Source organism: Sciurus vulgaris (assembly GCF_902686455.1).
Source record: "Sciurus vulgaris genome assembly, chromosome: 1".
Classification (NCBI taxonomy): Eukaryota; Metazoa; Chordata; class Mammalia; order Rodentia; family Sciuridae; genus Sciurus; species Sciurus vulgaris.
Window position 1 is genome coordinate 41,193,191 of NC_136461.1, and position 15,800 is coordinate 41,208,990.

General features: G+C 38.5%; 1 protein-coding gene across 1 annotated transcript in view; it reads right to left on the minus strand.

Annotated features, from left to right (window-relative positions):
* RAB3B (RAB3B, member RAS oncogene family) overlaps nucleotides 1-15,800 on the minus strand; it is a 70,765-nt gene that overhangs the window by 20,242 nt on the left and 34,723 nt on the right. The window contains exon 3 of the mRNA XM_079110358.1: nucleotides 1,097-1,215. Within this exon, the coding sequence (XP_078966484.1) occupies nucleotides 1,097-1,215 (119 nt within the window). The remainder of the gene's footprint in view (nucleotides 1-1,096; nucleotides 1,216-15,800) is intronic.

Sequence of the window (15,800 nt, forward strand, 5' to 3'; positions counted from 1 at the left end):
TTCCCTTCTTACCATGTAATCTCTCCCTCTTGCTTATGTTCCTGCCTTGATGTCATCTGTCATGATATGATAGAGCCAGGAGGACCCTTGCCAAAGCCAGTGGCACACTGTATGAATTTTCAACCTCCAAAACTGTGAGCTAAATAAACATCTTTTCTTTATAAAGTATCCAACCGCAGTTATTTTGCTACAACAACAGAAAACTAATATAGCAGCTGTGGGCAAACAAGAACAGGAGATAGGCTTGGTACTGCCAGTACTCTTGTTGGGTACCTGGCTCACCCAGCTTCTCTGATTCTGGAGAACAGCCATGGCACAGACACTTCACCTTCTCCGATCCTTCTTTGATCAAAGGCACTGGGAATTGGCCCCTCCCTGTCACATATCCAGTCCCTCATCCTCCTTTCTCCATGTAAGTAATGCCCCAAGAAAAAAGACATTATTTACTCAGAGATTGTACCTCTGGGGCAAAATGAACCTTTACGAACTTGGACTGGATTTGCTGTCAGGCTCCAAACCTAGCCCAGGGATAGCGAAGTGCCATGTGGATTCACTCTCCCCTATAGCCAGAATAATCTTCCTGAAACATAAATCTGAATTTTGTTGATTTTCAATTCAAATGTCATTGCCTATGAGATAAAATTCAAACCCTAACACACAATACCTTTCATGATCTGTGCCCTTCTTTACCTCTCACCAACCTTCTCATCTTTGCACATCTATATTCTTTCTCTGAAAATTCTTATCTATTCGTCCCTGAAGCTAACTCCTTCACTTTACAAAATGCACCTTATATGTCATCAACCTCAAGAAACTTTCTCTGACTCTCTAAATTGAGTTGGACAGCCCTCCCCTGGGTGCCCACAGCCCTGATGTCTCAATCCATCACTGTACCTGTCACATAATATTCTTGTAGCCTGCTTCCTGCTCTGACTTCTCTCATCTGAGAACTCCTTGAGAGCAGGAGCCATGTCTGAGTCATCTGGGTTTCCCTAACACACAGCATAAAGCCTAGTGCACGTTAGGTTTTCATGAACAGTTTGCCAAATGAATGAATGAATGAATGAATGAATGAATGAATGAATGAGTTTTGTACCAGTCCTGGACAGCATTGAAGGACTCTTCATTGGTTATGTCATACATCAGAATGAAGCCCATGGCCCCACGGTAATAGGCTGTGGTGATGGTCCGGTACCGCTCCTGTCCAGCTGTGTCCTAGAAGGGAAAAAAAGAAAAAGTCAGCTCCCTAGAAAGTTTGCTTGCTTTGGTTCCTAAAAAGTCCCTCAAGACAATTAACTAGTAATCTAAGGCACGTTTAAGGAGTGTTTATTATGTATTGTGCTTGTAACTAGAATAAAATGATTTTTAAAACCTCATAGAGGGCTGGGGTTGTGGCTCAGTGGTAGAGTGCTCACCTAGAACACATGAGGCACTAGGTAGGTTCAATTCTCAGCCACCACATAAAAATAAAATCAAGGTACTGTGTCCACCTACAACTAAAAAAGATACATTTTAAAAACCTCATAGAAATTAATAAGAAAATAATTAAAATCCCAATAAAAATGGACAAGAACTACAAATATCTTATAAAAGGAAACATATGTGAATATTATTGTGTTAAAAGCTTTAATCTTTTTTTAAATGGACACAATACCTTTATTTTATTTATTTATTTTATGTGGTGTGAGGATCGAACCCACGTGTAAGACAAATGCTCTACAACTGAGCCACAACCCCAGCCCCAAAGGCTTTAATCTCATTCTTAATAATAATTCTCATTATAGATGAGGATACAGTGAGATGTACAAACTTGTTTGTGTGAGCAGAGCTTTTGTTAGATCTTTTTGGAAAGCAATTTGGAAGTTTCAAGAGCATTAAAAATGCTCATACCCTTAGCCCTAGAAATATGTTTTCTACATTTTTTCCTACATGAGTAGAAAATCAGGTAAATATTTATGCACAAAAATGTTTGTTATAGCTTTATTTTTCACCAATTTATATATGCAACAAGAGGACAATGGTTAAAATACAAGAATTTTTATGTAAATGAATATAAAAATACTTAATGGCATGGGCAATGCTTATATATATGATGTACTACAAATTTATATGCAGAGATAAAAACTAAAAAAGCACATCAAAAGGTTAATAGAGATTATCTCTGAATAACAGACAAGAATTACTGGTGACAAAAATGAGGCCTTGAATCCAGGATTTCTGATTTCAAGTCTAATGATTTATCCAAAGGCATTTAATGAATACCATCTATAATGATAATAAAAATAAGTAATGATCACAGTAATAAGTACAACGTACCATTATTTGTACATACTTTGCCCCCGTATCCAGAAATTTAAGAAAAACTGAGTAGAATATGTGTTGTTACACTCATCTGAAAGATGAGGAACCCAATTCAGAGAGACTGCCCAATACATGTCAGAACCAAGATACAAATCAAGTCTATCTGACTTCTACATCCATTGTAATATATTGCCTTGCCATAATCATACATTGTGTGATATAAAAATGGAAGATCCAAGATGGTGGACTAGGGGGAGGTTGCATTCCTGGTTGCTGTGTAACTCAGGATTCAAGCAGAGGAAATACTGTTTCTCTGCAAATCAGTTGTCTTTGATCATGATCCCCTGCTTTTTACCCCCATTCCTCCACCTTGATCAACCACCATCCACCAGCATATTGCTTGCCTTCTGAGGGCAGATCGCTCACTGACTACAGCCTGTCATCCGCCATTTTGCCCATTTACCCGCCTCTTGCCTGCCCATAGCCCACCACCAGACGTCCACTCCCCATTGGCCAGCAGACCAACTGCTGCCCGCTGTTGCCTGGAAGTCCATTGTGACAGTACCCACAGGTTTGGTTACATGCAGCTGCAGCCATCTTGGGACACCAGCCAGAGCCTGCAGGCTTACAGCCACCATTGCTGCCACCTGGAGGAGCCACCATCTAGGTCTGTGGACACAGGCCACAGCCTGGAGATACATTGGGGGTACCTGTAGGTCTGGTTGCACCTGAGGTCTTTCTGCTCCATGTAGTGGCTGCCATCCGGCTGCCTCTTTGCAGGGTCGCTCCTTTGTGTGAGCGCATCCCTGGTGGTCTCTTGGCAAGTTGAAAGGGCATTGAGATCTGGGCGCTGCAGAAAGATAGGGCCTGGGGAAACTGAAGCCCAGGTCCACCAGATTGCAGCTGGATCTGGCAAGCCTGTGGAAAGCCAGAGACTAGGGGCAATTCCCTGGGGGAAGCACAGGTTGGAGAAACTGGAGAAACCTGGCCTCTTTCTAGCTCAGTAAATCCTGAAGTGCACAGGGACAGAAGGGTCTGGCTACAACAGTAGGAAGACTGAAAAAGAGTGTGAGGGCATCTTGCTATGGGCTCACCCACCCAACTGATCTGGTACCCACTGGACTGGAGCTAACATCAAACTTCAGACAACACCTCCTATGGGGGAGATGGGAAACTGAGAACATTTTTGAAAGCCAATGGAAGGAATCATTCAATTTTCCACTAAGATTTCCTTTTTCTTTTTTTTTTTTTTTTTTGCTTTCTCTCTCACACCTCTACCATCTTTGAATTCAAATATTTTTCATGCATCAATTTATTGAGGAATGGAATGTGTGAATAGTATATTATAGTTTTGTTGCATTTTTTACTTAAAAAAATCTGTATATATTTATTTCTTTCACTTATCTGTCTCCCTGGATTCTCTTTCTCACTTCTCTCATGCTAACAGCCAACTTCTATTAATTCCTCCCTGGCTCTTGCTATAAATTTTTACCTCTATCTTCTCTCCTTCTCCCTTATAAACATCACATCTTACACTACTTCTGTTCCCTCATTGTCCATCATTTGAAATGATAAGCCCTTTTAGCAAATTTTCTGTTTATATTATAGACAATAATTGAACACTTCATTTCTGTTTATTGTGACAAAACTTTAAATGCCTTAAGAGGAGCCATTTGGTTTAAGGTGGTATACTGTTTGCATTGGGTGCTGTTAATATTGGTCTCCTCAATAAACGTGAGGTACTGAAAGCCTTCAGGGACACTAAAAGGCTACAAGGTAGAATCTGTACTGCCTCGGTTCCTTACTGCTAGATGAGAAGACACACAAACAGCATGAAAAAACAAGGAAACAAAGTGCTTCAAACAAATCAAAATGTTCTAATAATAGAATCCATAGACAACACAGTAGAAGAAATGTCAGAGAAGGAGTTTAGAAAATACATAGATTGATCTTTGAAATAAAGATGGTATGGGAGATAAAACACAGGAAGTGAAAGAGGCAGAGATTATAAAAAGGAATCTAGCAGAAATTCTTGAAATGAAAGAAACAATAAACCAAATTTAAAAAATCAATGGAAAGTATCACCAACAGACAAGACCACTTGGAAGACAGAACCCCAGACAATAAAGACATTGAAAATAAGGTTGACCACGTAGAGAAGATGGTAAGAAACCATGAACAGAACTTCTAAGAAATATGGGATAACATGAAAAGACCAAATTTAAGATATATCAGAATAGACCAAGGCACGAAGATACAAACCAAAGGAACACACAATCTTTTCAATGCCATAATATCAGAAAACTTCCCAAATCTAAAGGATGAAATGGAAAATCAACTACAAGAGGCTTACAGGACCCCAAATGTACAAAATTACAGCAGACCCACACCAAGACACATTATAATGAGAATGACTAACATACAGAATGAAGATAGAATTTTAAAGGCTATAAGAGAAAAAAAAATCAAGTTACATATAGGAGAAAACCAATTTGGATCTAAGCTGATTTCTCAACCCAAACCCTCAATGCCAGGAAGTCCTGGAATAACATATACCAAGTTCTGAAAGAAAATGGATGCCAACTAAGAATTTTATATCCAGCAAAATTAAGCTTCAGATTTGAAGATGAAATAAAAACCCTCCATGATAAACAAAAGTTAAAAGAAATCACAGCTAGAAAGCCTACACTATGGAACATTCTCAGCAAAATATTCCATGAGGAGGAAATGAAAAAAAAAAATGAAAACCAGCAAAGGGAGGAACTACACTAAAGGAAAGGTCAATCAAAGGAGAAACTAAGTCAATTTAAAAACCAAAAATAAACCTAAATGATCAGGAATACAAATCATATCTCAATAATAATCCTGAATGTTAATGATCTACAGTCATCAATCAAAGGACATCGATTCACAGATTGAATTTTTTAAAAAGTCCCAACAATATGCTGTCTTCAAGAGACTCTCCTCCTAGGAAAAGACCTCCACAGACTAAAGGTGAAAGGTTGGGAAAAAACATATCACTCACATGGACTGCATACATAAGCAGGGGTTTCCATCCTCATATCAGACAAAGTGGATTTCAAACCAAAGTTAGTCAGAAGGGATAAAGGAGGACATTTCATACTGCTTAAGGGAATCATACACCAACAAGACATAACAATCATAAATATATATGCCCCAAACAATGGAGCATTTATGTACATCAACCAAATCCTTCTCAATTTCAACAATAAAATAGACCACAACACAATAATACTGGGTGACTTTAACATACCTCTGTCACCACTGGATAGATCTTCCAAACAAAAACTAAACAAAGACATTATAGAATTAAGGCAATGATTTAGATTTAATGGACATATGTAGAGTATTTCATCTATCATAGAGAAAATACACTTTCTTCTCAGTAGCACATGGCTCCTTCTCTAAAATAGACCATATTTTATGCCCCAAAGCAACTCTCAGCAAATACAAAAAAATAGAAATATTATCCTGCATTCTATCAGATTATAACAGAATGAAACTAGAAATCAATGATGAAATAAAAAATAGAAGGCACTCCAACACCTAAATAGCATGCTATTGAATGATGAATGGAGAGCAGAAGAAATCAAGGAGGAAATAAAAAAAATACTTAGAGGTAAACGAGAACATTTATACAATATACTGAAGTCTTTGGTTTTTTGGGATTGGCTTATTTCACTTAGCATGATATTCCCCAACTCCATCCATTTACCAGCAAATGCCATAATTTATTCTTCTTTATGGCTGAGTAATATTCCACTGTGTATATATACCACAATTTCTTTATCCACTCATCTATTGAAGGGCATCTAGGTTGGTTCCACAATCTAGCTATTGTGAATTGAGTTGCTATAAACATTGATGTGGCTGCATCACTGTAGTATGCTGATTTTAAGTCCTTTGGGTATAAGCAGAGAAGTAGGATAGCTGGGACAAATGGTGGGTCCATTCCAAGTTTTCTGAGAAATCTCCATACTGCTTTCCAAAGTGGTTGCACCAATCTGCATTCCCACCAACAACGTATGAATGTACCTTTTCCCCTACATCCTTGCCAATAGTTATAATTACTTGTATTCTTGATAATTGCCATTCTGATTAGAGTGAGATGAAATCTTACAGTAGTTTTGATTTACATGTATCTAATTACAAGAGATGATGAACATTTTTTCATATGTTTATTGATCTATTGTATTTCTTCTGTGAAGTGTCTGTTCAGTTCCTTAGTTCATTTATTGACTGGGTTATTTGTTTTGGGGGTGTTAAGTTTTTTGAGTTCTTTATATATCCTGGAGATTAGTGCTGTATCTGAGGTGCTTGTGGTAAAGATCTTTTCCCATTCTGTAGGCCCTCTCTCCACATTATTGATTGTTTCCTTTGTTGAAAAGAAGCTTTTTAGTTTGAATCCATCCCATTTATTGATTCTTAATTTAAATTCTTGGGCTTTAGGAGTCTTGTTAATGAAGTCAGGTCCTAAGCCCATGTGATGAAGATTTGGGCCTACTTTTTCTTCTATTAGGCATAGGGTCTCTGATCTAATGCCTAGGTCCTTGATCCACTTTGAATTGATTTTTGTGCAGGGAGAGAGATAGAGGTTTAATTTCATTTTGTTACATATGGATTTCCAGTTTTCTCAGCACCATTTGTTGAAGAGGCTATCTTTTTTCTAATGTATATTTTGGGCACCTTTGTCTAGTATGAGACAACTGTATTTATGTGGGTTTGTTTCTGTGTCTTCTCTTCTGTACCATTCCTCTACATGTCTATTTTGGTGCCAATACCATGCCATTTTTGTTACTATTGCTCTAGATTAGTTTAAGATCTGGTAGTGTGATGCCTCTTGCTTCCCTCTTCTTGCTAAGGATTGCTTTGGTTATTCTGGGTCTCTTATTTTTCCAAATGAATTTCATTACTGCTTTTTCTATTTCTATAAAGAATGTCATTGGGATTTTAATAGGAATTACATTGAATCTGTATAACACTTTTGGTAGTATGGTCATTTTGACAATATTAATCCTGACTATCCAAGAGCATGGGAGATCTTTCCGTCTTCTAAGATCTTCTTTAATTTCTTTCTTTAGTGTTCTGTAGTTTTCATTGTAGAGGTCTTTCACTTCTTTTGTTAGATTGATTCCCAAATATTTTATTTTTTGAGGCTATTGTGAATGGAAAAGCAGTATGGAGATTCCTCAGAAAACATGGAATGGACCCACCATTTGACCTAGCTAACCCACTCCTCCTTTTATACCCAAAGGACTTAAAATCAGCATAATACAGTGACATAGTTACATCAATGTTTATAGCAGCTCAACTCACAATAGTTAAGCTATGGAACCAGCCTAGGTGCCCTTCAACAAATGAATGGATAAAGAAAATGTGGTATACATAGACAATGGAATATTACTCAACCTTAAAGAAGAATGAAATTATGGCATTTGCAGATAAATGGATAGAGTTGGAGAATATCATGCTCAGTGAAATAAGTCAATCCCAAAAAACCAAAAAACTATGGATCAGCATCCATTTTCTGTGATAAGAAGAAAGCGGATGCTCATCCATCGTGAGGGATGGATAGGGAAGAATGAAGGAACTTTGGATTATGCAGAGGGGTCTGAGGGTAGGGATAGGGCAGTAGGGATGGGAAGGAAGGTAGAATGAGACAGACATTATTACCCTATATACATGTATGAAAAAATTTTTAAAAAGTTTTAAAAGATATTTTAAAAATGGAACAAGCACCATCCCTACTCTCAGGAAGCCTCTGTAGAATTGTGGGAGTGGCTAAGACACACCAGTGAAATTATAACTAATGAGACAGTATATCATCAGAACCAGATAAGTGGTACAGAAAAAATGTGAAATACAAGTTCAGGTAGGATAGAAACATAGTGGTTTGGGGAAGTTATGGAAGATATCAAAGCAGAGGTCTTGTATGTTATGCTAGTCAGGACTCTTCCGTTACAAGCAATCCCCAAATCTCAGCAGTTTGAACAGAAAGGTTTTATTTTTCATTGTTGGTACATGCCCACTAAGGGTTGGCTGGGTGTTCTGCTTTGTGTCTTTCTGATTCCAGGATGAAGACTGACAGAGGACTTCCAAGAGGAAAGATAGCACATGAGTCATGTGTTGGCCCTTAAAATTTCCACCTTCCCATTCCACTAACCAAAGTAAGTCAGATATCCATACCCAACTTCCAAGGGGTAAGAAGGTACAATCCCATAACATACCCAGGAGTAGAACCAGAAATATGTGGAAGACAGCACAGAGACTTCCCTAGTTTGATGATGCGCTGAGCCCAGGAGCACTGCCTGAAGACATGCTTATTTGGCAATACAATGAGGACAACAGGGATTTTCCTAAAGAGTTTTCCAGAGAAGTGGAGGAAATATATTTGGGCAATAGGAAGAATTTTTACCAGTGTGTACTCCAGAAGAATTTAAAGAACGATGGGAAATTGGTAAGTGACAAAGCTAGAAAGAGCTTTGAGTGCTGTGCTATGGAGTATGGACTTTATCTTTCAAAGACTTTGAGGCAGGGGATTAACATAATTAGATTTTAGCTTTAAAAAGATCACGTTGGTAGAGCCAGGTATGGTGGAGCAAACCAGTAATCCCTGCTACTCTGGAGGCTGAGGTTGGAGGATCAAAAATTCAAGGTCAGCCAGGGAAATTAAGCAAGAGCCTGTTTCAAAATATAAAAATAAAATCAGTATACAAAATCAACATATGAAAATCAACAGCTTTCCTATGCATCAAAAATGAATCTGCTGAGAAAGAAATCAGGAAAACAATCCTTCACAATAGCCTCAAAAAAATAAACATAGGAAAAATCTAACCAAGGAAGTAAAAGATCTCTACAAAGAAAGAAATTGAAGAAAACACCAGAAGATGGAAATATCTTCCATGCTCATAGACAGACAGAATTAATAGTGTTAAAATGGTCATAATACCAAAAGTGATACCCAGATTTAATGCTATTCCCATCAAAATACCAATGATGTTCTTCATAGGACTGGAAAAAAAAAAAAAGCTCTGAAATTCACTTGAAAGAATAAAAGAACCAGAATAGCCAAAAGCCATGCGGGAGGCATCATAATACCCAAATTCAAATTAAACTATAAGGCAGAAACTACTCATGGTACCAGCATAAAAACAGACATAGTCCAATGGAACAGAAGACAAAGTCAAGGAGAAAAGGCAGCTTTAAAAAAAAAGAAAGAAAGAAATGATGCTGGGAAAACTGGTTATCCACATGTAGAAGGACGAGACTAGATCCCTATTTCCTACTCTAAACAAAAGTCAACTCACAATGGATCACAGATCTAGAAATTAGACTAGAAATTTTGCAACTGCTGGAAGAAAACACAGAGTAAACACTCCAACACATAGGCACAGGCCCAGGCAACAATTTCCTCAGATAGGACCCCTAGAACTCCAGAAATAATACCAAGAGTTAATCAATGAGATGGCATTTATTTAAAAACTTCTGCACAGCAACAGAGACAAGAATGTGAAGAGAGGACTGACAAAGTGGGAGAAAATCTTTGCCAGCTACCGTTCTGACAGGGAATTAATATTTAATACATGAAGAACTCAAAAAACTTAACACCCAAAACCCAAACGGTCTAATAAATAAATGGGCAAATGAAATAAACATACAGTTCTCATAAGAAGAAATACAAGTGATCCAACAAGCGATATATGAATACAAGTGATATATGAAAAAAATTGTTCAACAACTTTAGCAATTAGGGAAATGCAAATCAAAGTTATACTGAGATTTTATATATGATTTTATCTCACTCCAGTGAGATAAGAATACAGATAATAATAAATGCTGGAGAGGATGTGGAGAAAAAAGAACACTTTTACACTATTGGGATTGTAAATTAGTACAACCACTATGGAAATCAGTATGGAGGTTCCTCAAAATATTAGGAATGGAACCATCATGAGACCCAGTTACACCACTCCTTGGTATTGATCCTAAAGAATTAGTCATCTTACTGTAAGGATACAAGCATACCCATGTTTATAACAACACAATTCACTAGCCAAAGGTGCCCTTCAGTGGATGAATAGATAAAGAAAATGTGGTATATATACACAATGAAGTTTTATTCAGTCATAAAGACCAATAAAAATGCATCATTTGCAGGAAAATGGATGGAACTTGTATTATATTAAGCAAAATAAACCAAACTCAGAAAGTGAAGGGTCATATGTTTTCTCTCATATGTAGAAGCTAGAGAGGAAAAGAGGGGGAGAAGAAAGAGAGGGAATCTCATGAAAATCAAAGGGAGATCAGTAAAGGAAAGGGATGAGAGGGAGGGAAAAAGGGAGAGAAAGAGGAAAGGAGAAATACTGGGGAATTATCCTGACCAAATTATATTATTTTATCATGTGCTGGTATGAATATGGAACAATGAATCCCACCGTTATTTACAATTCTAATGCACCAATAAAATTATGGGGAAAAGATTGCTAAAAATTCTTTAAAAAATAAATTAAATTAAAATTTTAAAAAGGTGGGCTGGGGATATAGCTCAGTTGGTAGAGTACTTGCCTTGCAAGCACAAGTCCCTGGGTTCAATTCCCAGTACCAGGGGAAAAAAAATTAAAAAGGAGGCCCAGGATGTGGTTCAGTGGTAGAATGCTTGCCTAGCATGTGCAAAGCCCTGGGTTCAATCCTCAGCACTGCAAAAAAAAAAAAAAAAAACCAGAAAGATCACTCTGGCATTGTGTGGAGAAAGGAGTGGAAGGAGAAGAGATAGGCAGGAAGGCTGAACAGATCTTTACAATTGTTCAGGTAAGATCCAATAAGGATTTGAACTACAGTGGTAGCAACAGGGATGGAGTAGGAACAGATTCATGAGGTATTTGAAAGGTGAATTGTAAGGTATGTTGACAGAATAGACGTGAAGAGATGAAAAATGAAGAATAACAGTTATGTTCTGTCAGGGCTCCATTTCTCCAGGTTAGCAATTCAGCTTTGGCCCAAACTTCCACAACTTGACTCAGCAAAACAAAACCTGCATTTAGCTTATCCACCCTTTTTGAAGAGCATAAGAATCACCATCTCCTGTTCATTGAGCCAAGTCTTTGAGCATCTTACTCTTCATCTCAGCTCATCAGAGTATTCCTTCTGACCACATACAGGATTTTTGGTAAATAAAAATTTCTCCAGGTCCTAAATGAACATGTGGAAGAATGGATGAATGAATAGATGGGTAAGTGAGTAAATGAGTGAGTGAAGGAACATCTAACATTGGAAATCTTAGCACTACAGAAAGAAATGCTTGCTGTGTGCCATATCTGCAACAAAACTCTGTGTATGTGTCTAAGAAACACTGCAGGAGTATTTGATTTACTCCTCCCATGCCTTTGCCTCTGCTTCCTGAGCTTCTCAGAGCCAACTCTACAGACTACTGATCTGCTGGCTTAGTCCCTAAGTACTGCCTGTAGAATTTAGAATTAAATCATCCTTCCTGATCTAAAGGTCCAGACAGGTCTGAGCTCCTGCATAGCCACCAGGTCTCAGTTCTCCTCACTCCTCCAAGTCATGTCCTGTTTGTCTGTAACAGTGTCTAATGCCCTATCCCAGTCTGGAGCCTAGCCCTGTGCCCCAGCTCTTTAACGAAAGAGTCTTGTAGCCCAGTTGATGCCCAATTAATTGGAAATCCTGATATATAATCATAAAGGAGCTTGTACGTGAAGTCAGTTTCATCTCTGTACTCCCCGTGACCATCACAGTGCTGTGCACATAATAGGTTCAATTGCTACTTATTAAACAAAAAGGCCAAGATGAGCCATGACACATGCCTATAATTCTAGTGACTCAGGAGGCTGAGGCAGGAGAATCAAAAGTTCCAGGCCAGCTTCAGCAACTTAGTGAGGCCCTAAGCAAGTTAGCGAGACCCTGTCTCAAAGTGAAAAATAAAAAAGGACTGGGGATATAGCTCCATGGTAAAGTGCCCCTATGATGCTGGGAATTGAACCCAGGGTCTCTCTACCCCCTGAACTACTGGGGACTGAACTCAGGGATGCTCTACCATTGAACTACATCTCCAAATCTTTTAATTATTTTATTTTGAGACAAGGTCTTGCTAAGCTGCCCAGGCTGGCCTCAAACTTGTAATCCGCCTGAATAGCTGGAGTTACAGGCATGCCTCTCCAAAGCCAGCAAGATCATATTGTTTTAAGATTAAAAGCATGGTCTTTAGGATTAGAATATGAACCACAGTTCTGCAACTTACTACGCAACTATGATAGGCAGCCTCTAAGCTTCCAGCAATCACTGTCTCCTGGTATTCACACTCTTGGGTAATCCCCTCCTTGGACAATTTACCTTTGGGGTACTTAGTTTCTTAATGTATATAGCTAGGAGAAAAATAATACCCATCTCATAGTTTTGATGAGAATTAAGAAAGTTACATGTAAAATGCTTGGAAGAGTTCCTGGTACATAGTAAGCTCCATATAGGCATCAGTTATAATTGTTTTTTTCCTTCCCTGGGCCAGCTTCCCAGGATCTGCCCAGCATGATTAGACAGGCCTCATGTCATGTCTTACTTCCCTCTCAATCAAAACTGTCCTGGGATTCCTCCAGAGTCTCAGTGTGATGCTTCCCTTAATGACAGCAATGTGCCCTAACAGAAAGGGAATGGACGAGCTTGCCTTTGTCTGATTCCTACCTCTGTCATTACCAGCCACGTGATTTTTTTTTTTTTTTCCAGTACTGTGGATTGAACCCAGGGCCTCACACATACTAGACAAGTGCTCTACCACTGAGCTCCATCCCCAGCCCTTTTTATTTGGAGACAGGGTCTCTCTAGGTTTCCAAGGCTGGCCTTGAACTTAAAATTCTTCTGCCTTAACCTCCTGAGCAGCTGGAACTACAGGCTCGTACCATGACACCCAGCTTTACCCATGTGATTTTGGACAACATGGTTATTTCATCTCTTTGTGGCTCAGTTTCTCACTTATGGAATAGAAATAAAATGCTTAGGGTTTTGTAGGGTTTTTCTAATTAAATAAAATATTTTTTTAAATGTTTGGCACATAGAGATAATCAAATATGAGTATCATTATTATTTAACTTTTAAAGTCAAATTTTAAAAATTATTAAGCCTTCAAGGTTGGGGTTATAGCTCAGCAGTAGAGCACTTGCCTAGCATGTGTGAGGCACTGGGTTCAATTCTCAGTACCACATATAAATAAATAAAGTAAAGGTTCATCAACAACTAAAAAAAAAATTATTAAGCCTTCATTTCCTCATCTGTAAAGCAGTGATAATAATACCGTCCTTGAAGTGGTTTTGTGAATATGAGAGATAATGTAAGAGAGTCTGGCAGAGCACTGAACACATAGTAGGTGCACAGAAAAGTTCATAGTAGCTGCTGATACTGTTGATATTACCACTGCTATTTCACTTAAAGAAAAGCAAGCTTGGAACCAACAAACCAGCTTTCACTATCCTCTGCTCAATGGAAAGTAGCCCAGAGAATTGCTCCTAAACCTCCCTCTATCTTTTATTTTTAAAAAATCACATTGACGAACATTGATTCCTCTCCCACTGATGAGAGTCAGAAATAGAACCAAAGAGGAGACAGGAAGGAGAAAGAAAGAGGAATGACTCACTGGCTACTTGAGGAAGGAGACCATGTCATCAAGAACAATCAAGTTGCTTCTAAGCAACAGACATTCACTGAACTCTTCATCTGAGTGAGCAAAGCATTATGGCAAAGAATAGACACCAGAGCGAGCAAGCTACTGCCCTTGCCTCCAGCAACTCTGTCATTGTGGCAGACAGACACACAGGCAAGGGGATAAAGATTAATGTCAACTGAACACCTACTATGTGAAGGCACTTTGATAAGTGCCTTACATATGGGATCTTTTTTATTATTTGTAGTAACAAAATAAAATTGCTAGTTGAGTATTGTTATGTGCCATAGACTAAGCACTTTTCCCATTTTATTTAATTTTCAAAACAGCCTTCTGAAATACTGTTACCTCTATTTACAGAAAAAGAATTGTCAAATAACTTGCCATAAGATCTTGTAGTTAGTTCATGGCAAACTCAGAATCAAACTTGGGTCTTTCTGATTGCAAAACCTGTGCTCTTTTCAAAACACCTTTTCTCCTTATTTCTCTTAAGTCAAGTTTGCAGCCCTGTTTTATATATGAATTAACTGAGGGTCACAGAAGTTAAGAAAATGCTAGAGTCACAAGCTATAAATGAGCAGTCAACAGGTTCAACCCCCAGTAAAGCAAGAAGAAGAAGAAAAAAAAAAAAAAAAAAGCTGAGTTAGGATTCAAATTCCATCATTTGACTGCAGACTGTGCATTTTCAACACAACCTACAGCCAACCAGACTGTGTATTATTGTTCCTCCTCTGCTCCCTAGGATAGGACCCAGTTCACTTAGCAGCTTCTCAGACAGGAAGTCCTCCAACTATGGCTAAGGCTTCCAGGGACCCTTCCAAGGACTTGCCTTCCACCAGAGTGTAAGGCTGGAGACCTCTTGCAGATATTAAATGAACTAACATGTGTCTAGAACACAGGTGCTCAACTAATATTCACTCCTACCCTTCACTTGTTTACAGAGGTCCCTCACAGTCACCCACACAGGTCTGCTCCACATTTCTGTCCAGGCTACACTCTGCGGCACATGCTCTCTCCCAGCTTTTCCATTTGTCTTGCCCATCACGGTGTTGAATTTTCAAGTTAAAAGGAACCTCATAAGTTATTCAATCTACCCCGACTCAAAATAGGCATTCCTTTCATGCCACATTTACATTGAATACTTCCAGTGCCTGACACACACCACCTCTTCAGGCAGTCATTTTACTGACTACCGTTCTGGTTATTAGAACATGTCTTCCTTTTGTTGAGCTGAAAACTACATGTGGTACTTTCTATCCATTGATTTAACTCTGTTCTCTGGAGACACAAAGAATAAATCTATGGATTCACTCATGTGGCAGCCATCCAAATATTCAAATTCTGTGTTTGTTTAACTTTTAGAGTTTACAATGCCGCCTCTCCCTTATTATCTGTGTTAATTCACAGAAGTTTGAGAGAAGAACATTCCACAAAAGGGACGACTGAGGCTTAAAGAGGCAAGACAGGGACCGATGAAAATGAGCTTAAATAAAACCAGGTTTTATGTCTCCAAGAAACCAGCGCTCTTTTCACAAGGCTACATCACTGATGTTTTCAATCACCTGTCACAGGGACCTTGGCAATTAGCAGTATGACCAAAGCAGTGAAGGGAACTGAAACTCACTAAAATAAGATGTTAAGCCCTGGGGGAATGGGGAAGAGTACTGCTCTCTTCAGAGACCTAAAGTGCCTAAAGGGTTTACAATCTCTTTTTCTTTCAAATCTTTACTGGACACTGATTTTGTGCCAAGATAGATAAACAGATGGATACACCACAGTACTTGCTTAAAGTCAACAGTTCTGTTTACTATAG